General features: G+C 42.0%; 3 protein-coding genes across 3 annotated transcripts in view; 1 reads left to right on the forward strand and 2 right to left on the reverse strand.

The window, feature by feature from the left end:
• Positions 1-21,809, reverse strand: part of CCNK (cyclin K) — a 31,178-nt gene extending 9,369 nt beyond the window's left edge. The window contains exons 1-7 of the mRNA XM_050796730.1: positions 21,646-21,809; positions 21,322-21,464; positions 9,385-9,633; positions 8,671-8,752; positions 6,674-6,805; positions 1,317-1,422; positions 767-824 (exon numbers count right to left, since the gene is read on the reverse strand). Of these exons, the coding sequence (XP_050652687.1) occupies positions 767-824; positions 1,317-1,422; positions 6,674-6,805; positions 8,671-8,752; positions 9,385-9,581 (575 nt within the window). The 5' untranslated portion in view covers positions 9,582-9,633; positions 21,322-21,464; positions 21,646-21,809. The remainder of the gene's footprint in view (positions 1-766; positions 825-1,316; positions 1,423-6,673; positions 6,806-8,670; positions 8,753-9,384; positions 9,634-21,321; positions 21,465-21,645) is intronic.
• The window catches only part of SETD3 (SET domain containing 3, actin histidine methyltransferase), a 363,397-nt gene that overhangs the window by 255,605 nt on the left and 83,466 nt on the right, over positions 1-24,326 (forward strand). Inside the window, exon 2 of the mRNA XM_050796716.1 lies at positions 22,026-22,088. The gene's annotated coding sequence lies outside the window, so the exon portion shown is untranslated. The remainder of the gene's footprint in view (positions 1-22,025; positions 22,089-24,326) is intronic.
• The window catches only part of LOC126958426 (cholesterol 24-hydroxylase), a 515,386-nt gene that overhangs the window by 229,819 nt on the left and 261,241 nt on the right, over positions 1-24,326 (reverse strand). The window lies entirely within an intron of this gene.

Raw genomic sequence — 24,326 nt, forward strand, 5'->3', positions numbered from 1 at the left:
AAAAAAAAGGTTAGATTATATGATCTAACATTTATGATCAAACCAGCACATGGAGATGCCGTAACTAACCATTAATTTGCTTATTCTCCCCTAAATTTAAAGTACTATAAATAAAAAAAACTCGTCTTTACTCTTCTAAGGGTACCCAACTAAGTTACTTTAACCACAGTTAATAATTTATCTATTCCTTAAAGAATCAGAAGAATTCTAGCACATCCAAAAATCGCTACATCAATGAAAATGACTTATGTTATTCAAACTGTTAATATCCTAGCCACTCAGCTGTTTCTTCAAATGAAATCTTATGGGGGAAGTCAAATGTGAGAGAACTTCACTGACTGAGGTGGGATGGGGCTGGCAGCAACTCCATTCACAGGCATTCTGTTTCCCACCATGGTCCTTCATTAGATCCCTGGCCTCTCAAAAGAAAGTCAAGGTTCTAAAATGATACCAGGAAGTATATTTTTGCAGAACCAAATGGGCTCTAAGTATTGAGTTTTCAAAATTCTCCAGTGTACTGTTTTGGACTTATGTTTCAGACTGGTGATAAAAGGTCAGCACCTCACGCCACCATGTGAGCAGAAGGAAACCCTCTGCTGGGAAGCAGATGACCTAGACGCCAGCCACAGCTTTGCCATTAACCGGCTCCTCAAGCCAGGGCAAGTTAATTTCTTCTGACACAAAATGAGGGGTTTAGATGAAATAGCCCATAAAGTCTTTGCCTATTTTAAAACACTATAATTAATCAACATTTGAATATGTATACCTGTCATTTACAAATGTCCATGCCATTTGAACCAACTTTTGAATTTTGTTTTTATCACCTAGAAATGGAGACAAAAAGGTAAATTAATAGCAATAGGAAAAAAAGTTCACAGGCAGCAGCAAGTATTTATTGAAAACCTACCAAGTGTTCAGCACGACTCAAATACACAGCAAAGAGCTTTTGCCTGGGAAACAAGGATGAACGATGTGGGTCCACGTCCTATCCCTTCTTCCTCCTCACGACCTACGCTGAACCACCATGTATGGAAAACCTGGCTCCAAGGCTGAGTTTATTAGTCCCTTTAAAAAATTCGGACTCATTTTCCTGCCTCTCGTATCACTTGGCAACTGGATGACAGAGCCCGTTTATACATAAAAGGAAACAGCATTAACAGCTGCAATACTGAATTGACTGAGCAAGCCACGTCCTTGGTATTTTACACATCAAACTTTGTTTTCCTCTTTTGAGAAGCATAATTTGAGTCTTTATAATCAAATTATAAAGACTTGATTTCAGAATGAAAAAGTTCTTCTGAAAACTTTCTTCTTACCTTTGAGTTGCTTTGCATATTTGAGTAGGAACTGGTATGGATGTTCTACCTGTAAATCAAACTTGATGGTCTGCAGTAAGATTCTTTCCAGAACCATTACTTCCTCCTAAAAATCAATCACAAATGTTAGGATAGTAATTACAATTGCAGGTCTCAAGCAGCATTATAAAAGTGAGCTTTCCTGTCTATTTATTCTCTCTTCAAGTTATATTGTAGCAACTGTTTTTCATTCCTTTCTCTCCCACTCAGACTTTTAACATGCTCAGAGACACTGATAAATTCTGAAAAGATCCCAAACAGGCAGACAAAGCAGAGGGTTAATGTAAAAAAAATACTGAAAACAAAAAGATACTTAAATATATTATTATTTTCAATACACACAAGTCTCCCTTTACAAAACAGATCTTTACGTTACTGATAATTTGACTAAACTGTAATTTCTTTCGAGACCTTTAATTTAAAAAACGCAATCTTTTAGGAATTTTCATTGAAAACACTTTAAGCAAGAAAGAGTTTATGATAGCCAGCCTCATGAAAACTCAGACAGATAAGTTGTACCAGTGTGTGTGTATGTGTGTGTATATATACTCATGTACACATATAGTGTATTGTGTGTGAATGGGGACAAATCAATTTTGTGTTTACATCTTTCATTTATTTGAAATAAACTGTCCCAACATCACTTACTGAATAAATGATCATTTCCAATTTTATTTAAAATGCTACCTAAATCACCTCCTAAACTATGTGCGTATGTCTGCCTATACACACTATCTTTTCTGTTCACTGCTATGTCTGCCTACTCCTGGACCAGGATAAACTATGTGCGTATGTCTGCCTATACACACTATCTTTTCTGTTCACTGCTATGTCTGCCTACTCCTGGACCAGGATCAAAGGGATGTGGGTGGGATACAATAGCTCAAGTATTACTTCTTTTTTACAAACTGTTTCTTGATTCTGCATGTCCCCTTCACTCAAATTTTAGTAACCATTTTACTTAGTATCATTCCAGAAAACATACATGCTATTAATATTCTCATTGGGAACTCAGTGGATTTACAGAATAATTAGGGAGAATGGAGATTTTTAACCATATTGAATTTTCCTTCCAAAAATTTATTAATATCTTTTCAGTCCTTTAGTTGTTTTAAAGTCCTCCCCACTCCACTAACGAGGTTTCCACAAGGTTTATCCTTGAATATTTTACTGTTGCTATCGTTAATGGAATGTCCTCTTTGATGATACTCTCTGACTAATGTCTTGAACTCAGCCCCTGCACAGCCGGACTGCACCTACTGCTTAAAGACAACATAAACCACAACCAAGACACTGTGTGCGGGGAGGACAATTTGAGAGAATTCCTTGGTTGGCATCAAAGAAAGGGCATTGTAGAGGACTGTAAATCTCATCAACAGGTGCAGAGACCCATAGGTCACTGGCTTTCATTTAGAAGCATGGTATTATTTCATAGGATACAGAGATGATTCGATAATTATTATTCCAAATTACATGGCAAGACTACAGTTTTTCAACCCTAGTTTCCCAAGCATTTTCTCATGAAAGTGTTTTAAAATCTTAGAAACTTTCACACAGTGTTAAAAAAAAAAAATTGGGCCGGAAATGGTGGCTCATGCCTGTAATCCCAGCACTTTGGGAGGCAGAGGCAGGCAGATCACTTGAGGTCAGGAGTTCAAGACCAGCCTGGCCAACATGGTGAAACCCCATCTCTACCAAAAATATAAAAATTAGCCAATCGTAGTGGAAGGCACCCGTAACCCCAGCTACTTGGGAAGCTGAGGCAGGAGAATCGCTTGAGCCTGGGAGGCAGAGGCTGCAGTGAGCTGAGATTGTGCCACTGTACTCCAGCCTGAGTAACAAGAGTGAGACTCTGTGTCAAAAAAAAAAAAAAAAAAATTTTTTTTTTTTCTTTGTCATTGTCACCACCTGCTTCCCAGAAGCTTCAACATTTCCTCTAAATTTCGAAACAATTCTTTTTACCAAGTGTATCAATTGGCTTGCAGGCTGTAGCCCATGTACTGTTACAGGATAGCCCAAGGCCTGCCTTCCCTCTGTCTTCCAAATATTCAATTAACAGGGTCATTTTAGGCCTCTGAGCAAACATCATTCCTCAGGAACGCTTTCCCTCAGCCCCTATTTATCCAGGGGAGTTGCCTGGGTCCCTGGATGTAATGCTATCATAGCACCTTAAATGATCTTTTATACCGTACACCACAACTCATAATCGAATAGTTATATACTCATTTGATTAAAATTTATCCTGCCACTCAACTGCAGAGTCCATGAGAGCAGAGACCATGTCTGTTCTGCCTTGTGCCTCATGTCTAGTGCCCAACAAAGGCTGAAACAAATAATCAACATTACAGAGAAAAGCCACACGACTAAAATAAAGCTAATTAAGGCAAAAAAAAAATTTCATGGGACTCATGATCTTATTTTTCCTAAATACTTATACTGCCCCCACAAAAGAACTGCGCTCCTCTCTGCCGAGGAAAACATGTTCCAAAATGTCTTCACTGCTCCCAGCTCCAGGTGTTTTCCTTTGGCCCCGACTCCCACCAGTAAGACTGCGCGAGATAGAGAGGCAGGGGGCAGGTTGTAAAGCCCCCTCCCCTATTCAGATGTAACTGGTATGGTGACCCTTCTTTTCTCATTTTCTGGGGCACAAGAGCTGCAGAACTTCTATCTCAGTGTTCCTGGACCAGGGATTGGTTTCCTGACTTCATGGCATAGTGGGTAAAAGCTGAAAGTAAAAGGGGCTTTACTTTATCCCAAGTCACCATGGGATAGCACAAACCAGCAGCTGCCACGAGTCTGCGCCCTGCCGTGGTCCCAGATCTGTGTGATGCCTTATCCTTAAGCACAGCTTGCCAGCCACAAGGTTCACCTGCCCCTGTGACAGTGGGGTGACTGAACATAGCACGTTCCTACAATCAGACTTATCACATCAGGACACAGGGCCCCATTACTCAGTAAAAATCAAATACCCACGCGCACTAAAAACATTATCTGATGGTGAAATTATTTTCATAAAACTGCATTTTTCGTTGCAGTTATTATGAGTTCCTAATAGGTTCAAATGTTTATAAACAGATTAATGGATTTATAATTAAGTTCAAAAGAGTTACCCACATTGGCAATACTTAGAAGATACTAGTGTGAATCACAACCACAATATATATAAAAGTGTTCTGGGCCCTTGTTAACTCCTCAAAGCAATGAGGAGAGTGACTATACATTCTGTATATACATACATAATGCTCAGCAAAGAAAAAGATAACTATTGTGAGACAATACAAGCTAGTTAGGAAAAACAACATCATGAATGGTGCTGAACTTCTTGGCTTTAGCTTTAACTGTGATTTAGACATTTCCTCAGAACATTAGTTTGACATTTATTCCATAAGTACTTGCTGAACGCCTACTCTGTCCTGCCACTGTATGAGGCATCAAACAAAATGACAGTCTTTGCTCTCATGCATCTTACAGCTCAGAAGGGGAGGGAGTTATGTGTGTGATAATTTGACGAAAATATATCTAATGGATACTACTATCTAAATGCATACCACTAAGTGAAAGAGACCAATCTGAAAACGCTACATCCTATATGATTCCAATTCGATGATATTCTGGAAATGGCGAAACTATAGAGACAGTAAAAATATCAGTGGTTGCCAGGGGTTAGCGGGGAGAAGGCGACAAACAGGTGGAGCACAGAAAAATTTTAAGGCTATGAAAATAGACTATATGATACTATAATGGTGGCTACATGTTACTATACATATGTCCAAACCCACAGAATGTACAACACTGAGAATGAACCCTAATGTAAAGTTTGGACTCTGGGTGATGTGTCAATGCAGGCTCATCAGTTGTAGCAAATGTACCACTTTGGTGGGGGGGATGCTGCAAATGGGGGAAGCTGTGCATGTGTGGGGTGGGGGGTATATGGGAAATCTCTGTACTTTCCACTCATTTTTGCTGTGAACATAAAACTGCTCTAAAAAAAAAGTGTTTTTTTTTTTTTTTTTCCCTGAGGTGGAGTCTTGCTCTGTCGTCCTGGCTGGAGTGCAGTAGCGTGATCTCGGCTCACTGCAACCTCTGCCTCCCAGGCTTAAGCAATTCTCCTACCTCAGCCTCCCAAGTAGATGGGACTACAGGTGCGTGCCACCATGCCCAGCAAAAAATAAAAAAAGTTGTTTTTTTTTTAAAGTAATATTAGTGTATTCTTTTTTTTTTTGTTTTTCAGACAGAGTCTTGCTCTGTCGCCCAGGCTGGAGTGCAGTGGCGTGATCTCAGCTCACTGCAAGCTCCGCCTCCTGGGTTCACGTCACTCTCCTGCCTCAGCCTCCCAAGTAGCTGGCTCTACAGGCGCCCACCACCACACCCGGCTAATTTTTTGTATTTTTAATAGAGATGGGGTTTTGCCGTGTTAGCCAGGATAGTCTCGATCTCCTGACCTCGTGATCTACTGGCCTCAGCCTCCCAAACTGCTGGCATTACAGACGTCAGCCACCGCGCCCAGCCAGTTTATTCTTATATAGTAGAGATGGGGTTTTGCTATGTTGCCTAGGCTGGTCTTGAATTCCTGGGCTCAAGCAATCTGCCCGCCTTGGCCTAAATAAAGTACTTTTGAAAATCTATTTAATTGCAAACTGTGATAAATGTTATGAAGGATAATTATCAGGCGTCAGAGGGGTTGCAATAAGGGGAACTTGATGAGAATGGGAGTGGAGGAACACTGCCACGGGTCCCTAAAAGTGGTATTTTAAAAACACAATAAAAGGATATGTACAATTATTTGAGCACCACTTGCTGACACTGGCATGAGTTGTATGGAAAGGACAGGATGGGTGGTGTGACCAGTATCAAGCTCTGGGTGCATAAAAATGCTGCAAATGTCGATACTTTCCAACATTCTTTGGAAGCAAAAGATACATGGCATATGTAGGCACATGTATGTGTACATACAGCATATGTACTTTTGTTTGACCCAGAAGCTAGCTGGAGTTGTAACCCTGCCATCACTACTGCACTTAAGAAGTGGAGTCCTAATGGCAATTAAGGGGATTTTTGCTCATATCCATGAAATGTGCCATTGCCCCAAAGTGCTGAGAATACTCTTGGGCACATAAGGAAGCAATGAATAAGTGTAGGCTACATGATCTTCCCTCCTTTCTTACAAAAGCATAAAGTAACTTCTACAGAAGGCTCTCTTAGGAACTCAAGAGACTGGCAGACACAAGGGCCACAGGCATTGTCAACATGTGGAACTGTATCATAATGCTACCAAGAGGAATCAAGACCAGAAGGCAGGAAGTTATTATTGTTCTTACCTTTGGGTCATCTCCAAACTGGCCAAATTGTACATCATTTAATAAACTACGAGCTGTTTTGATGATATCTTTACATTTTTTTGGTGTTTCTTCTACTTTCCCGGCCAGAAATAGGCAACAGGCTCCTGTCACCTAAAAGAGAAACAAAAGTTCTTGATTTTTGTTATCAAAGGTCACACACAAATAGATACAATAAATTTTGGCCTTCATAATAAACTGATCTTCCTCATTCCGCAACCTTCCTTTTTATCATTCACAAATACTCTGATACTCTAGAATCTTGAAGGAAATTGTATACATAATAAATCCTCCAAAACTCTAGCTTCAAAAATTACTTAAAATTTAACTTTCTTAAAAAAAAGTCATGTAAACAAAGAAAATGCCAAAAACGAAAATAGCCACATAAATAAATTTTCTTCTCATATTCCAATCTGAAATTAACTCCCTAAATAGCAAGCTTTGCTGTGGAAAAAGAAAGAGCACAACTAAACACAGTCCTGTGGAATCCATCTCAATAGCACTGCCCATGTTTCCTTTTCTTTCTGCTATGGTCTGAACGTTTATGTCCTAATTCATAGCTTGAGACCTAATTCCCAAGGTGGCTGTATGAATAAGTGAGGCCTTTGGGAAGTGATTCTGAATGGGATTACTGCCCTTATAAAAGAGGCCCAAGGGGCTTGTTCCTCCCTTCCATCATTTGAGAATACAGCAAGAAGGAGCCCTTTTATGAGGAGTAAACCCTTACCAGACACAGAATCTGCCAGCACCTTGATCTTACACCTCCCAGGCTGTAGAACTGTGAAGAGTTAAATTTCTGTTGTGTGTAAATTACTGGGTCTCAGGTATTCCGTTATAGCAGCCTGAATGGATGAAGAAACTGTCCCTCCAGTTGCCTCAACCTTAGCTCAGTACCTATATCGCTGGGGTCTGAAATGCTCTGTCTTCAGCTTCTCTTTGCCCGCTCCAATCCTTCCTACACGCCACTCTCCTCACATAATCCTGATCACACTAGATGTCAGACACTCTGCCGGGGGTACAAAACTGATTCCAACATGGTCTCCTTCTTCAAGAACTTCACAACCAGTGAGAAAGACATGTATGTAAATCTGACTAAAATCTTAGCAAACAAAACAAATCAACGCAATGACCTTCCTGTTAAGTCTGTCATTTTCATGAAACCTCTTAATAACTGCATTGTTCACCCACTAAAGTCAAATTTCGGAAGTCTGGCATTCAAGGCTTATCGTGGTCTGACCCGGTCTACCTATCTAGCCAGGGTTTCATCACTCCCTTCCTGCCAAATCAAGCTCCTGGCTGGGCTGACAATGTATCACATGCTTCCCCCTACCTCTGCTTATGCTAGCTTCTGTTGGACCACTAACCTAGCCCATCACGGCATGGCTATGTCCTATGTACGTTTAAGGCTTACCTTATTGCTGGCACCTTCCTCCTAGCACTTTCCCTGCTCTCTCCAAGATGTAATTCGTCTCCTCCTTGAATGCCACAGCTCTCTATCAGTATCTTCCGATGGCCTCACTTTCCATCATGTGCTCTGTGCATGTCATACCACTTACCCTGGACTGAAAGCTACTCTATCTCCCAGAGAGAGTAAGAAACAATGCACGTCTTGAGGAGTAATCAAAGAATGAGTGATATGGCATAGACAACTTCTGCTCCATTTTGCTTTCTTGGTCTTTGTTGAGTCTCAATTATAAGCCCAAATTTATCTTGGGAAAGGTAACACAGGAGTAAACTTTCATAAAAAGTGCAATATGACTATGGTCCATATTGGCCTAAGTGAAAAGATTTGAATATGGCTAATTAGAATAAACAAAGTTCAAACTTGATTTTGTTTATATACAGTATATATCACATAAAAATAAATACTTTCTGGAAAATATGAGAAAAATAGAGACTACAATTAGTCCACCAAACTGTGTGGAAATAAAAACATATGACAGAGAATTAAAATAAAATTCAAACACTTAAACACTTACATATCTTGGGAATTGCTTGAAGGAATGAAACATATAGAAGCGATGAAAATAAATTATTCCAGTTGCCAGGGTATCATAGTGTCTGTTGTTCTGGTTAAGGACTCTAACCAGTAACTTTTACAGGTTATATTCTTAGTTAAATGTAGAAAAACAAAAAGACAACAACAACAAAATCAATGGTAAAGTAAACAGTATTGGTGGCAAAGTAAGGAGATGGGAATCTCAGGGTGTCAGAATTCTGGTACAAGAATTAGCAAGCTGAAGTTTTATACTTTTAACACCCTTTAGAAACACTTCAACTGTGATCTTTTTTTTTTGAGACAGTGTCTGTCACCCAGGATGGAGTGCAGTGGTGTGATCTTGGCTCACTGCAGCCCAGGTTGGTCTTGAACTCCAGATTTCAAGAGATGCTCCCGCCTAGGTCTCCCAAAGTGCTGGGATTACAGGCATGAGCCACTGTGCCCAGCCTCAACTGTGATCCTCATGGGTGTCTCATATCCTCCTGGCTGGCCACCTCCTCAGTGGCTAAGTCTACACCTTCAAAATGACAAACCAGAAAGAGAAAAACCTCCACCAGAAACAACATTCAAACAGATATTTAAGAACTGCTCTGGTACAGAGAAATTACTATCTATTTTGTCTACAGAATCTAATTATTTCTTGGTGGTGAGTGGGGAGTCTATCTGTAACAGACTCCAAGGAGAGTCAGGATACAGCCCCAAACGTGTGCCCACATCAAAGATGAACCGAGCGCCCTCTCGACGGTACCGGGCCTCAGTGGCTGGATCGAGTCCTTCAAGTTGTGAGGGTGTATGAGCCAAGTCTTTCTTATCCCAGTACCAACATGGCTTTGTGTGGTCCAGGTTTGCTGAAGTTACTGAAGGGCTTGAATTTTCTTTATTCTCCTTCATTTATTGAAGTAGACTTGTTCTTTCCAAAAGGTTCTCTGAAAATGTTAGAATCCTATGAGAAAGAAAAAAGCAAAGTTGGAAAAGAATACTCCATACTATAAGCAATCTAGAATCATAGATCGTACCTGGTTTGGGATTAGTATTTCCTGTAGAAACCATACGGTCAATAGCTAGTTACAAGCCCAGGCTAACTCCAGAGCCAATTTAACACAATACTGTTAAGATGACCCCAGTACTAATATTAATAAATCTCAAATTTCATGGTAGTTTAAAAAAGAAGAGTATTTCCTCCCTTTCTCTTGAGATTAAAGGGTTAATTTTTTTTTTATTTGACAAAGTTTTGGAAGAAACGAAGTACATTTCACTTTCTTCTGGTTTTTCTTCACTAGACACACAAGTACTCTAACATTGGTCCAGATTCCATGCTTCAGTAAAACCTGGGCCTGTCTTAATCTTTACAAAGATTTATGTTCTAAAACTAACCATCTCTTCCATCTAGCACCCCTTTTCAGTTTATTCCATATAGGCACTTTCACTTAGACAAGTCATGGGATTTGGTTAATTCACATCTGCACAAATCACTGAATTCACTGATGTAAACCAAATGTGCATCTTGTGATTTGGGGAGTGGGTGGACGGAAGTGGTCCATGAGAGAAGGAGCTCCTTTAAACTGTTCTTGCTTTCTCATCCTCTTCCCTCTCTTTCATTCAGAATAAAGACATTCTCCAAAAGCTCCATGCTGAGAGAAAGAAAAAAAAAATACCAAGGATCTCATCTAGAGACCACTGTTACAAATAAGTCATTCGTAACCTGGATCAGAGACAGCAGAAATTTTCAAATAAGGTATCAAAAGGGTTCCGAAAGAGCTGGCTGGAGCCAGGTTAATCTGGTCAGCAAGAAAACAGCAGCTCTGTGGCCAGGTTCTGGACGAGGGCTCCCACCAATTCATCTGGAAACCGAAACTTTTCTGTGTACCTGCCTCATTTCTGGTGGGGAGGGTGACACGGCGGGGCTGAGTATTCTCCTCCTTGCACCTGGTAGCTCTGAAGGAAATCTGATCTTTCTTCCAAGAGGAAGAATTAAGTACCTGGACAAAAGCTTGAACTAATAATTTACATTTTTGTGTGTGACTGATTAAATCGGGCACTGTTCAAAGGGTGGGGGGAGACCAGTTAATTAAAATCTCAGAAAACATGACCTGTTCATAATCAGGTATCACACTGAGACACAATTCTCACCTACTGGATTGGCAAAAATCCCGAAGTTTGACAATTTGCTCTGTTGGCAAGGCTACAGAGTAGCAGGTGATCTTATAAGCTTCTGGTGGGAGTACAAAATGGTCCAACTGTCACAGAGAGGCTCACGATATCCAACAAAATTACACATGCATTTGCTCTTTGACCCAGCAATCCCACTGCTAGGAATCGACTCTGAAAATATTGTCGTAACTATGAAATGTCACAACTATGAAACAGCATGTGCATAAGATTATTCACTGTAGTGTTATTTATAATGGCAAAACTATAAACAACCCAAACGCCCATCACTGGGGGACTGGCTGAGTAAAATATGGTACATGCACACAACAGCATACCCCACAGCTGTTAAAAAGAATGAGAAAGATCATTAAGTACTGGACAGAGAGACTTCCAGATCAGCAAGGTACGGGATAGTGTACACAGTATGTTAGCATCCATGTAACAAAGGAGGGGAAAAAAACAGACATCTCTATTTTTTTTTTTTTTTTTGAGACGGAGTCTCGCTCTGTCACCCAGGCTGGAGTGCAGTGGCATGATCTTGACTCACTGCAAGCTCCGCCTCCCAGGTTCACGCCATTCTCCTGCCTCAGCCTCCCAAGTAGCTGGGACTATAGGCGCCCGCCACCACGCCCGGCTAATTTTTTTGTATTTTTAGTAGAGACGGGGTTTCGCTGTGTTAGCCAGGGTGGTCTCGATCTCCTGACCTCGTGATCTGCCCACCTCGGCCTCCCAAAGTGCTGGGATTACAGGCGTGAGCCACCGTGCCCAGCCAGACCTCTCTATTTTTTAAAAGTAATTCAAAAAATAATTACTAATAAGGAAAAACAGGATGGAAAAGACAGGAATGGAAACAAGACTTCTCTATGTGTATATCTTTTCATACAGCTTTGCCTTTTTATGAAAGCTTTTATTTTAAACTAATTGTAGGTTTATAGAAGAGCTGTAAAGATAGACGAGTTTTTGTCTATACCCTTCACTTAGCTTTCCCTAATGTAAACATCTTCCATAACCATGGTTCATTTATCAAAAAAAAGAAATTAACTTTGGTATAACCACTATTAACTACACATCATATTTGGGTGCAGGTGATATCAGAATAACTTACTAATGTTAACCATGAGCTCTTGGTTAAGATGGAGTCTACCAGGTTTCTCACTGTAAATTATTATTTTTCCCTTCCTATCTTCTATTCCTTAGATGAAAGTCACAAGGTCCAGCTCACACTCAAGGGTGAAGGAATTAAGCTCCACTTTCTGGAGGAAGAGGCATCAAAGAAGCTGTGGGCATATGTTAAAGCCACCCAGTAGTAAGTAAATATTTTGGGGGAAATATTTTATAATGCAAAATACTATACAAATGTCTGTTTCTCCTTCAAGTTTCATCTACTAATTTTAGCACTCACCTGAGATGATAATAACTGTGGTGTTCTAATGGTGACTTTCTATTTCCTTTACTGCTTCAACATTTATTATTTGGAATCATTTTGTTAACATTCATTTCTTCTCTCCCATTTGTTTATTTATTTTAGTATAGGTGTGAGTATTTTATTCTTTGGGTTATAATCCAATACTATCACTATCATTATTTATTTTGTTGCTCAAACTATTCCAATGTGGCCATTAGGTGCTCTTTCAGCTTGACTCCCTTCCGAGTACTTTTATAACCTTTGATGTTTGAATCATGTAAATATTTAATAGACTCATAAACTTAACTAAAAATCAAGAAGCAAATCCTAAAACTCAAACCAAACGGGCAACAAAACCACACAGAAAATTTACTTCAAGTAATTTCTGATCTTGTTACATGCTTAGTGAGATATATTCTAAGGACAAAAAGAACTGAAAATAATTATTTATTTATTTACTTATTTATTTTAGTCAGAGTCTTGCTCTGTCATCCAGGCTGACGTGCAGTGGCATGATCCTAGCTCACTTCAGCATCAAACTCCTGGCCTTAAGCGATCCTCCTGCCTCAGCCTCCCAAAGTGCTAGGATTATGGGTATGAGCCACCGTGGCCGACCCCAAGGAAATTGTAAAACTTCATTACTGTACTGTTAGTAGTGTCATTAATATTGTAATTTTCAAACAAATTTTTTTTGCATGTTGTGGAATAAAGCAAATATGTAAATGTTAATGTTGTTAGGAACCAAGATTTTCAGTGCAGAGAAAACAAATGTACACATGCACAAAACCAAATGTTAAGAAAAAATCTGTGATGTTAAACTTTAACTGAAGATATCAAGATAAATCACGGTTAAAAATATATACATATATATCCCATTTCTCTCCTTTTCAAGTACCAAGAAGGAATGACAAACCTAGTTCTGAAATCTTAACTTTTTCAATACCAATACTCTCTAAAAGGAAGCAGCTTTCTTTCCAGTCTGGGGTTGGAGCCTACCTGGGATGTACTCAGACCAATCAAAGCTTATCAAAAGACATAGGACTGCTGAAGGAATGATTTGCTAGGGGAAAAAAAAAAGACATAGGAATCATCATGATGGGTGCCCACTGGACTAATTCAAGGTAATTTGAATAGTAAAAAGAAAAATGACTGCAGTTGATCATAAAATACAATCTATGTGTCCATAACAATATTAATATAGAGAGAGAATAATACTTTGCTAGCACTGATAACTACTGATAATAAAATGCTACTGATAATAAATGCTACTTTGCTAGCACTGATTTTAACTACTGTAAAAAAATAATACAGTTTATCCTTAACAAAATGATCACACTTGACATCACTAATAGGGTGAAAATCTGCCATTATGTGACTTCCAATTGCAATGAGAAATAAATATCACCTACCTATGCAGTATTCTTGTCCCCCAAAAGCTTAACCTAAATTTAAGCAAACTTTTGACTGAACTTCCAGTTTACAATAAAAACTGACGGTAGGAGAGTAAGTGAAAAAGCACAACACGGAAACTATTAGTCACATCCAGAAGGTGAGACACACTACTCAACGACCGACCTGGTCTCTTCAAAACTGTCAGTGTTATCAAAAAACATTTTGAAAGACTGTCTTAGATTTAAAAAGGCTAAAGAGGGCTAACAACGAAATGCAATATGTGAACCTTGATTAGATCTTTTTTAAAAAAAAAAATTTTCAAACAATTAGGAAAAATTTAAGTATGAATTGTACATTACAGGATATCAGGAAGGGAATTACTGTCAGTTAATTTTCTTTGGGGGTAATAAAGATATTGTGATTACACAGGAGAATGACTTTATTCTTAGCAGATGAAGGCTGAAGTATTTTGGATAAAGTGTCTTAATGTCTGCAACCTACTTTCAAATAGTTCAGCTAAAACACAACCACACAGTAAACATGGCAAAAAACGAATATGTGTCCACAGGTAAACAAGTAGTCATTGCACTATTCTTTCATGTAATAAAAAGTTGGGGATAAAGTCTGATGAGACTGCATAGGAGACCAGGAGGACTCCTTATCTTCATCAATCCCTCGATAGCCAAGGAATACTTGCCTATGTGTGGGTACTGGTTTCATAAATTACAACACTGTAATTTGAATCACAGCATACAAAAAGAAAAGTGCACTAATTATAATTGTATGGCTGATTGTTTTTCACAAAGTAAACACACCTGTGTAACACTATTCAGTTGAGAAATAGAACAGTACCAACATTCCAGAAGCTCTCTTCATTCTTCTCCTAGTCACTATCCTCCCAAAGATAACTATTCTGACCTCTATTTCCATCAATTAGTTTTGCCTGTGTTTGAAGGACTGTGCAATGACACAGTACCACTTTTACATTTGGTTTCTTCTGCTCAATATTAAGTTTGTGGGATTCATTCCTGTTGTTGCATAAGGCAGTAGTTGTTCATTCTCATTGCCGCAGAGCAGTGGTTTTCAAACCTGGGACAATTTTGCCCCCCAGGGGACATTTGGCAATGTCTGAAGACACTTCTGGTTTTCCTAACTGGGGGGTTGCCACTGGCATCCAGTGTGGGTAGAGGCCAGGAATGTAGCTGAACATCCTCAGTGCACAGAACAATCCCCCATGACAAGAAATTATCTAGTCCAACATTTCAATAGTGCCAAAGCTGAGAAAGTCTGCTGTACAGTACAGTTTTATCTTATGAATGTAACACACTTTATCTATCCATTCTACTGTCTGGGCATGTAAAATGTTTCTGGTGTTTGATTATTAATAAGTGTTAAACATGCACATATATTGTTATAGAACAGAAGGCAACTGGACAGTTGGCTGAGGGAATCAATATCTTGGCACATCTTAGCAATTTATTTACAGTTGGGAATTGCTACTTTAAGATACATATGCCTAACAGTTTTCCATGTACTTTTTTCATTTAAGTATTTCCTGAGCATTTACTATGAGCCAGGCCTTAATAGCATGGCAGGGAACAAGACAAGCAAGGCCTCTGCCCCAGGAAGCTTACATTCTAGTGGGAGAGACAATAAAAAATAAATATATGAATTATTTGTCAGGGAATAATAATAACAACAACGCATGTAAGGGGAGAGAGCATGATGAGGTTTGTTGAGAGGTATGCAGAAAGAGAACCAGTTAGGAGACTACAGTAGCAGTTCAAGTGAAGACTACCTAATACACCTGTCTCCACACAATGGCAGTTGGAAAAAGAGGTGTGTGTGCCATAATTGGCCATGAGGCAAAGAATGGAAAAAGATGATTTCAAGTTTGACTGACACAGAGGGTGATACTAAAAAGACAAATGGATAAGACAAGAGAAAAAGCTGGTTTTGATAAGAAGGGAGGAAAAGAAGAATTTGGCTCTATAAATACTAAGCTTGAAGAACTTTAAGATACTTTTGTGGAAATATCTATCAGACAGATAAATAGGCCAGCTGAAGTCTCTACAGAACATATCTACTTGGGATTCATCTATACAGAGGTGACAACTATAAAGTCGTGTTGACGGATGGAGGGATGGAGAATGAAGAAGGAAGGAGTCTGGGTACAGAACTCTGTGAACTTGTACCAAGTAGGAAGAATCACCAAAGGAGAGCATTTGCCCAATGACAGGAAGGTAAAACAGACTTGAATGTACTTATGATTTATCCACTTGTGGACTAAGAATCACCAAATAAGAGAAAGGGAAAAACACTGGTCCAAGAAGTAGGGAAATCTGCATCCTTCATTGCAAAATAAACCAAGGGATGTCAGCTTTAAACCAGAGATGGTAGTCAACAATGACAAATGCAAAAGAAAAGTTAAAGGACAAGGAACTAAGGAAAGTTTACTTTAATTGGTGATTAGTTGTTTTTTAGAGACACTGAAAATTGTGACGGTTGCACGACTCTGAAAATACTAAAAACTACTGATTTGTACAGTTTAAGTGGGTAATTTGTATGGTATAGGACTATATTTAAAATACCTACATACACATATAAATAAAATAACGTTTTTAGAAGTGCAATAGGACAGAAGGTGTAGAAACTGCAAGGGGTGGTAAAGAATGAACAGACTAGGAAATAGGTTATTCTTTTTTACTCATTTTTTAATTTTTTGAGACAGAGTCTCCCTCTGTCATCCAGGCTGGAAGGCAGTGATGCTCACTGCAACCTCTGCCTCCTGGGTTCAAGTGATTCTCCTGCCTCAGCCTCCTGAGTAGCTGAAATTACAGGCATGAGCCACCATGCCCGGCCGGAAACAGGTTATTCTTTTGAGGCATCTGTTCTCAAAGAGAGTAACAGGTAATAGTAGGGAGTTTTTGTTATTGTTTTGGTTTTTATTTATTTTTCAGCATGAAGGAGAAGGAACAATGTCTGCAGCCAGAAAAAAAAAAAAAAAAAGGAATGACTAGTGGAGTCAGAAAAAGGGAGGCTAACTGGTCAAGGGATAATACAAAGCATAGTAAGAAAGTTAACCTTAGAAAGAAAGCTCTTTTTTTCCCTAAAAAGGGAAGGAAAATTTTGAGAAAGACACTTTTAAATAATCTTTTAAGGGGGAGGAAGTACCTCCATATTCTCTAGGAAGTAGAATACCAAGATATCTGTTTAGAAGAAAGGGACAGAGTGGGGAACAGTGTTAGGAATAACCCAGTAGGGATGAAACTGGAATGGAAAAGAATCTCGGTCCACAAGTGGATAAATCATAAGTATATTCAATTTTGTTTTACCTTCTGTTACTGGCCAAACTCCTGGTCCCTTTAGGTTCCAAGGCAGAATGTAAACAATTCATGAAATGTAGTGAAAATATTATGGACATAAACAGAATAGAGATAGTCCTCAAAATCGTAGAACTCCCTGAAAAAGTTTTTGCCTCAGGTCTATAAACCTGTTCCCTATTACTCTTCAATTACTTTTTCACAAGACCCTAAAGTTATAAATTTTCTCATTAGCAGCTCGTGATTCCCGTGAAAATGACTGAGATTTATGAACTCTGCAAAATGAAAATCCATACACAAGCAACCTGTCAAGGCATTTTAGCAGCACCTTTCAGGAATGGGCTTCATAAATATCATTTTACATCTTAAAAGACTAAATACAGCCAGGCGCAGTGGCTCATGCCTGTAATCCCAGCACTTTGGGAGGCCGAGGTGGGTGGATCACGAGGTCAGGAGATAGAGACCATCCCTGGCTAACACGGTGAAACCCCATCTCTACTAAAAATACAAAAAAAGAAAAAAAAATTAGCCGGGTGTGGTGGCAGGCACCTGTAGTCCCAGCTACTCGGGAGGCTAAGGCAGGAGAATGACATGAACCCGGGAGGCGGAGCTTGCAGTGAGCTGAGATCGAGATTGCGCCACTGCACTCCAGCCTGGGTGACAGAGCGAGACTCCGACTCAAAAAAAAAAGACTAAATATATTTTCTACATTTAGAATTATGGAAACAATAGTAAATGTCACCACTCAATTATCTCACCCAATATCGAAATCCCCTCTTAGTAATATTTGGCCACTTATCAATGAAACAGCATTGCTGGGTATCAATAACTGGTGTTCACATAATTCCTATATTCCTATATTGATTTTTATCTGTTCTGTTCATCCCCTAGATCTGCTACACAGATGGCGTAAAATAATGCATGAATGAAATCTACCTTTTAGCGACTCTTTAACTTCCACCAGGGTCCTTAAACTAACCTTTGAAAATACATTTCCCTTATCTATTGATTGTCTTTCAAATAGGTAAAAGCAATTTTTACATTCTCTTCTCTAGGGTAAACAAATCTAACCATTTTTCTCATCATGACTTTTTTTTTTTTTTTTTAGTGTTTCAAGTCCTCCCTAAATATTAGGAATCAAAACAGATATGATGTGCATAGCACATGGGAGGGGGGTGGTAACTAACATTCAGTAACATGTCCATTGTGTGTCTGCTGCGTTGCAGCCATGTCTGCAAGCTAGTTTTCTTATCCTCACAATTTATCACTGAGAAAATGGAGCCAGAGACACGAAGCAACCTGACTAATTCACAGCTAGCGAGCAGCAGCCACAATCTGTCTTACTTTATACCAAGATACTGCCTTCCCTCAATCTAGACACTGCTTTTCTTCTGTAAGTGGAACATTACATCCTAGAACCACTTTTCTCAAGCCAGGAAAACTGAGTTTTTGTAAATGTAATCACACCAACTAAATTTATTTATTTAAAAAAAATTTTTGAGACGATCTCACCTAGTAAATTTATATCTGGTTGGTTCTGGCCTATTATTATATTCCAGCCTTTAAGAACTCTTTGATTTCTGAGTGTTATCTAATGTGTGGCTGATTATCACTACATGGTTTGAGTGCATTTATTAACTTGAGAATCATGCTGTTTATATATTTAAAGTTGGTAATAAAAAAGTGTTAATCAGAGGCCGGGCGCGGTGGCTCAAGCCTGTAATCCCAGCACTTTGGGAGGCCGAGACGGGTGGATCACGGGGTCAGGAGATCGAGACCATCCTGGTGAACACAGTGAAACCCCGTCTCTACTAAAACTACAAAAAAAAAAAAAAAAAAAAAACTAGCCGGGCGAGGTGGCGGGCGCCTGTAGTCCCAGCTACTCGGGAGGCTGAGGCAGGAGAATGGCGTGAACCCGGGAGGCGGAGCTTGCAGTGAGCTGAGATCAGGCCACTGCACTCCAGCCTGGGCGACAGAGCGAGACTCCGTTTCAAAAAAAAAAAAAAAGTGTTAATCAGAGCAAGGGCAACACCAGAGTCCTGTAGCATATCTCCAAAGACAACTCCTCAGGTTTACATCAACCCATTAATCAACATTTTGGGGTTGGTAATTTGCATGGATATCAATCCATCTAACCACACCTTATCCAATGCATATTTAACTCTTGTATCTAGACACAGTATTAGAATCTTGTTGGAAGACTGTGTCCTAAATAAACTTAAACGAACTTACGTCCAGCAATCCCCAATCACCACCAGTCTAGTAACAAAAGGAAATGATTTGTGTCACCTGGCTTTTTCTTGAAACAGGGTCTTGCTCTGTCGCCCAGGCTGGAGTGCAGTCACGTGATCACGACTCACTGCAGCCTTGATCTCTAACTCAAGTGATCCTCCTGCCTCAGACTCCCTAGCTACCACAGGCATGCACCTCCACATCTGGCTAATTTTTTTATTTTTTTTTAGTGATGAGGTCTCACTATGTTGCCCAGGATGGTCTTCAACTCCTGAGCTTCAGTGATCCTCCAGCTTTGGCCTCCCAGAGTACTGGTATTATAAGCGTGAGCCACCACCTCTGGCCTCACCTGGCCTTTTCTTATTGAAGCTCTGTTGGCTTCAGGGAATCAGCTCTCCTTTCCCAAGTACTCATAAACTTGTTGGCTCTTCCAACCAGATTCTAAAAGTTTATTAATAGGTTCCTAGCAGCCAAGGGCCATCGAATGGTTCTGTGTGAAAACTGAGACATTTACCAGACTCTAGTCTTCTATCATTAACTGCACTTTTAGGATTTTTCAAAATTTATGAATAATGATTTTATAAAGTCATCTGCAAATACTCTGGTATACAATTTACCTGAGCTTAAAAATATGATCACTCTAATCTCCTCAATTACCTTGAATTTAATTCCTCTAGATTTTTTTGTCCTCATCCAGTTTTAAAGAAAACAAGCAGAAAACACTGTCCTCCCTTTTAGACACTCAGCAGAGTCACTGCTTTCAAATATAACGTCCTAAAATGAACTAGCCCATTTTATAGGCCACGGCTATGACCAATTTTTTTTTATGACATTCAATTTTAGAAACAGCATTTAACATTTAAGAATCTCATTAACAACTCGAATAGTTTTTATTGCTTGTTGGTGCAACCTACATTTTCAAAATGGAACAAATTTAAACAGGATTTGCCTAGAAATCGACTAATATGCTGGAATACTGCATCACAGTATAATCGAAATGAGATACAAGAGGGGGAAAAAACCCTAAAAGACAGCAGTGATAGTCGCTCTGAATAAAACAATCTCGGATAATTACTATATTCATAGTCAAGATTATTTAACAGGTAAGCATCCTAAGGGCATAACTTTAATCCAGATGTCTATCAATACTATTACCATTACCACCATCTATCCATTCTTTCATTCAGCAATACGGAGGGCTTATTAAACGTCAGACAGTGTTCCAGGCGCTGAAAGCTCCTCGCTTTCATTCTAGCAACATCATTCATACAAACTTTTAGTGGGCACCTACAATTGCAAGGCATTGTGCTAGATATCTGTAAACAGCGATTTACATCGAGATACACAAACATCACCAAGTTTCCCTTAAAAACATAGAAGACCACCCTTAAGAAATGCTTAGAAGTTCCTAACCTCAGATGACTTAGCGAAAGCTCCGTTTAACTGGCAATCTAAATTTAGCGAGCACTACCGAGCCTATCTTGGGCAGACAATAGTTTAGGAGCTGTCAGATAACCTCTAGATTTACGCTCCAATTTTCTAAAGAACAATTTCTCTCATAACAAACCACAGCAACCACCAGGAGCGCGTCCGTAAAGACGATGTCTCGGCAACAACTAAATCTAACCGCGGAAGTGCCTTTTCCTCATTCTTAGTCGCACCCTCGTTACGTGGCTCTTCAAAACTCCAAAGTCGGAGTACCCTAGACATGGAACAACCTCCAAAAAGTCTCAGGCCTAGCCAAGGTTGGGACTAATACGCCGCGAAATAATCGGGGAGATATGAGCAGTCTGTGGCTGTGAGACTGCGCGGTTAACACCCCTGCCCCTTTTGTCCAACCCCTAGAAAGTCCCCGAACTCTGACTGCTCCCCAGTGCGAGGGCCGCTACCAGTTCTAGACTGAGCCCGGCCTCCCTGCCCCGCCCCGGCGCCTCAGACCCTCTCTACACGCCCGCCCCACAGCCCCGCGCCGCCCGCTAAGTTCAATGTGTACCGGAGGTTAGCGGAGGGAGGCAGAATCCGGAAAGAGAGACTCCGCCAGGGGATGGCGGCGGTTGACCATAACCTACTCTGACCTCCAGATACGCGGGAGGTGGGCGGTGCTGCCCGCAGTCGGTGGGTCACTCACCTCTCGCTTCAGGCAAGCCCCTTAGCGACGTCTCTCCTTGCGTACTGCGGCCATCTTGCATGTGGAATGTCGGGGAACTACGTCATCACGCTGCGTCTTGAGACGAAAACCAAGCGACCGGAGGGGCGGAGAGAGTAGGGTGCCTGTCAACCAATGGGAAGAAAGCAGAGCTCTCAAAAGAGGAACAAGCCGCCGCTCTCCTCCCCGCCCGCCCGTCCGCCCCGCGGGACAGTGGCTGCTGCGTGCAGGGGGAGGAGCCAGTCACAGGGCCCATCCCGTCGGTCCCGCCCCTTGGAGCAAAAAGGCATTCTGGAGCAACCGAACCTGCTAACGGAACTTGGGCGCGTAGGCGGGGCCCGGGTCGAGATTCGTCCAATCAGAGCTCTGGCGGGGGCGAACGCAGCCAATTGCGACTTCGGGGTTGGCGGCCGCTGAGCCGGCCGCTCTCGTCCCCGGGAGCCGCCAGCCCACTGGCTGGGGAGGACCCCGGACGGAACGCCGGCTGGGCGGCGGGGCGGGGCCGCGCCCATGCGTCCGAGGTGTGGACCAATGAGCAGCGGCGGCGGCGGCCCGGGGGCGGGGTCCGGGGCGGGCGGAGCAGGGTTGGGCCGCGGCAGCGGGGCCGTCTCAGGCTGCCGTCCCGCCCCTCCCGTCCGGCCGCCGCCGCCGCCGCCGCCACCGCCGCCACCGCCTGGGGGTTGGTTGAGGCGGACGGCGGGGTCCGGGCCGGAGTGCGTCGTTCCCGCTGCGCTAAGGGAAGCGGGCAGGTGAGTGCTGGCGGCGGTCTCTGCGCGCGCGCGGCCCGCGGGCTGCGGGGAAAACTCGCGCTGCGTCTCCGAGCTCTACGAGGCCGTCCCTCGCCCTGGCCAGCGCCCCTCGGCCGAAGTCCGGCCCGCGCCCCCGCCAGGGTCTCCGCCTGCCGCTCTGGGCCCAGGGCTTGAAGGGGGCAGGTGTGCGCTCGGGTGCCTGGGCGGGGAGGGCCCGGCGGGGTCGGAGGGCTCCGGTCGGCCTCTGCCCGGGCGCCCTGCGGGGCGGGAGGCGCGCTCTCGCCGCTGCCCGGTCCCCTCTGCCGCCCACGCTCCCGGGCCCCGCGCCACCCGGTCTCGAGGTGGTGGCAGGTGCAGGCAGCGCTCTCCCCGCGCTTGGTCTCCTGTCCCCGGCCCTCGCTCCTGCTCTCGGGTGGGGCCCTGGTCCCTCGGGCTGGTCGGCTCGGCTCTGCGCGTGGCCGGGTCGAGCTCTCATTTCCTTCCTTCCTCCCGTCTCCCCGCTGCTCGGGGAAGGCCGTGCGGTTTTATGTTCCTCTCTGCGAGTTCTCGGTGCCCACCGGGGTGCCCGGGGACCAGCCCCCGCCTCCTCCCGCTCGGTCCAGTTAGGAAGACGGTCGTAGGAAATAGGTCGTCTTTCTTCCCACGCGTCCCTGGCCCTGCTCCACACGCGCAGTGCCCTACCAGGGAGAGGCATTCAGTGCTTTAGAGTTTGTCATTCCGGCGTTAAACTCTTCTCCTCGTGGCTCCAGCCTGGCGATGCAACTCTGTCTTTCCCCCGTCTCCACTCGGGAAAAGGAGCCGACAGTGACGCGCGCCACTGGCTGCGGGGCTCACCCTCGTCGGGCCGGGGTTGGGAGGAGGGCATTTAAGTATTGCAGAGGCATTCACGGCTTAGGACCACTCGGACCGTGTTATTTTGCTTTTCTAAATAAATAAGGTGATATTTCAAAAATACTTTTAAAGTATGCTGACAAATTAATTTTGCTTTTAAGAATCCTCGAAGAGTTACCTCTCTCTTCGTAGCCTGATTGTGGTGCTGATGAGACCACTATAAATGCGTTTGTCAAAACTCAGAACCGGACACTGAAAAGTGTGGATTTTATCTTACGTAAAATATACCTCTTCCTCTCCCGTTTTTCTTCTTGAAATGACCTTGCCAGTATTTCAGAACTGAGCTAACCAGTAATAATGTCGGAGAAGTGTTTATTATTTTAAGTAAATACCTTTAATCCAAGAATATAGCGAAATAAAAGCAGTCTTCCTCTCCAGTGTTAAAATTTGCCAAGACTTGCTTGAACCTTGCTGTATATACTGTGTTTATACGGGCTACCATGCGTGAAGAAAGTCCAGCAGTACCGGATTAGTCCCAGGGGCTGCCGTGATTGATACTTTGGTGAAATTCCAACAGTTTACCGAGGAGTTTTTCTCTGGCCTAAGAAAGTAGTTTGCAAAGCCAAGTTCTCAAACAGCTACAGAACCTCTTTATTGGGACCCCAGACAACCTTGGATTTTAGCCTTCTGCTACCCCTTTCCTGTCTGCCCTCTAAGTGATTGTAAGTTAATATCTGAAATGGAACTCTAGTCTGAAGGAGTAAAATGGTTGCTTCTCCAGTGTGCTAACATCTCAGGGCTTTTTTCCCTGGAATTGGAGTGGTGTTGGATTTGAAGATTAAAACATCTTATGTTTGTATGTACGTTAATAGCGAAAGCTACTCGTAAGAGCACAGTGACTGTCAGTGAGAAAGTGATGGCTGCTGCGATGCTCTTCCCTGCCGTGGACATTTAGGCCACATTTTAAATGATAATTAAACTTTCGCTTTAGAATCCTGGATAATGAGAAAAATGTGGAGGTTGTACTCAGATATTTTTCCTGTTTAAAGCTCAACCACTGGACAACTGTTTTTGTTTTGAGAGTTCTGATAAACGGTCACAACAGCCTCCTTGAAACACAGTACTCTCCTGCCTGGAGGAGAATGACAGGATGACGGCACCGGGGAAAGTATGACCATCAGCCACAAAGGCTTGCTTGGAGTGAATATTTAGTAGACAGTCATTGAATTCAGTGAAAACCAGGTGCATAGTTTGTGCTGTGTAGAGTTGTAGTAAAAATATAAGCAATAATCCCACCTCCAAGTCAGGGTTACTATGAATGCTTTGTGGCTAGATGTCAGGGTAGTTTGAGGCGTACTGGGTATCTGAAATGTTTGAATTACAGAGTCTTTTTTCTTATCACGAATC

This window comes from Macaca thibetana, chromosome 7, assembly GCF_024542745.1.
Source record: "Macaca thibetana thibetana isolate TM-01 chromosome 7, ASM2454274v1, whole genome shotgun sequence".
Classification (NCBI taxonomy): Eukaryota; Metazoa; Chordata; class Mammalia; order Primates; family Cercopithecidae; genus Macaca; species Macaca thibetana.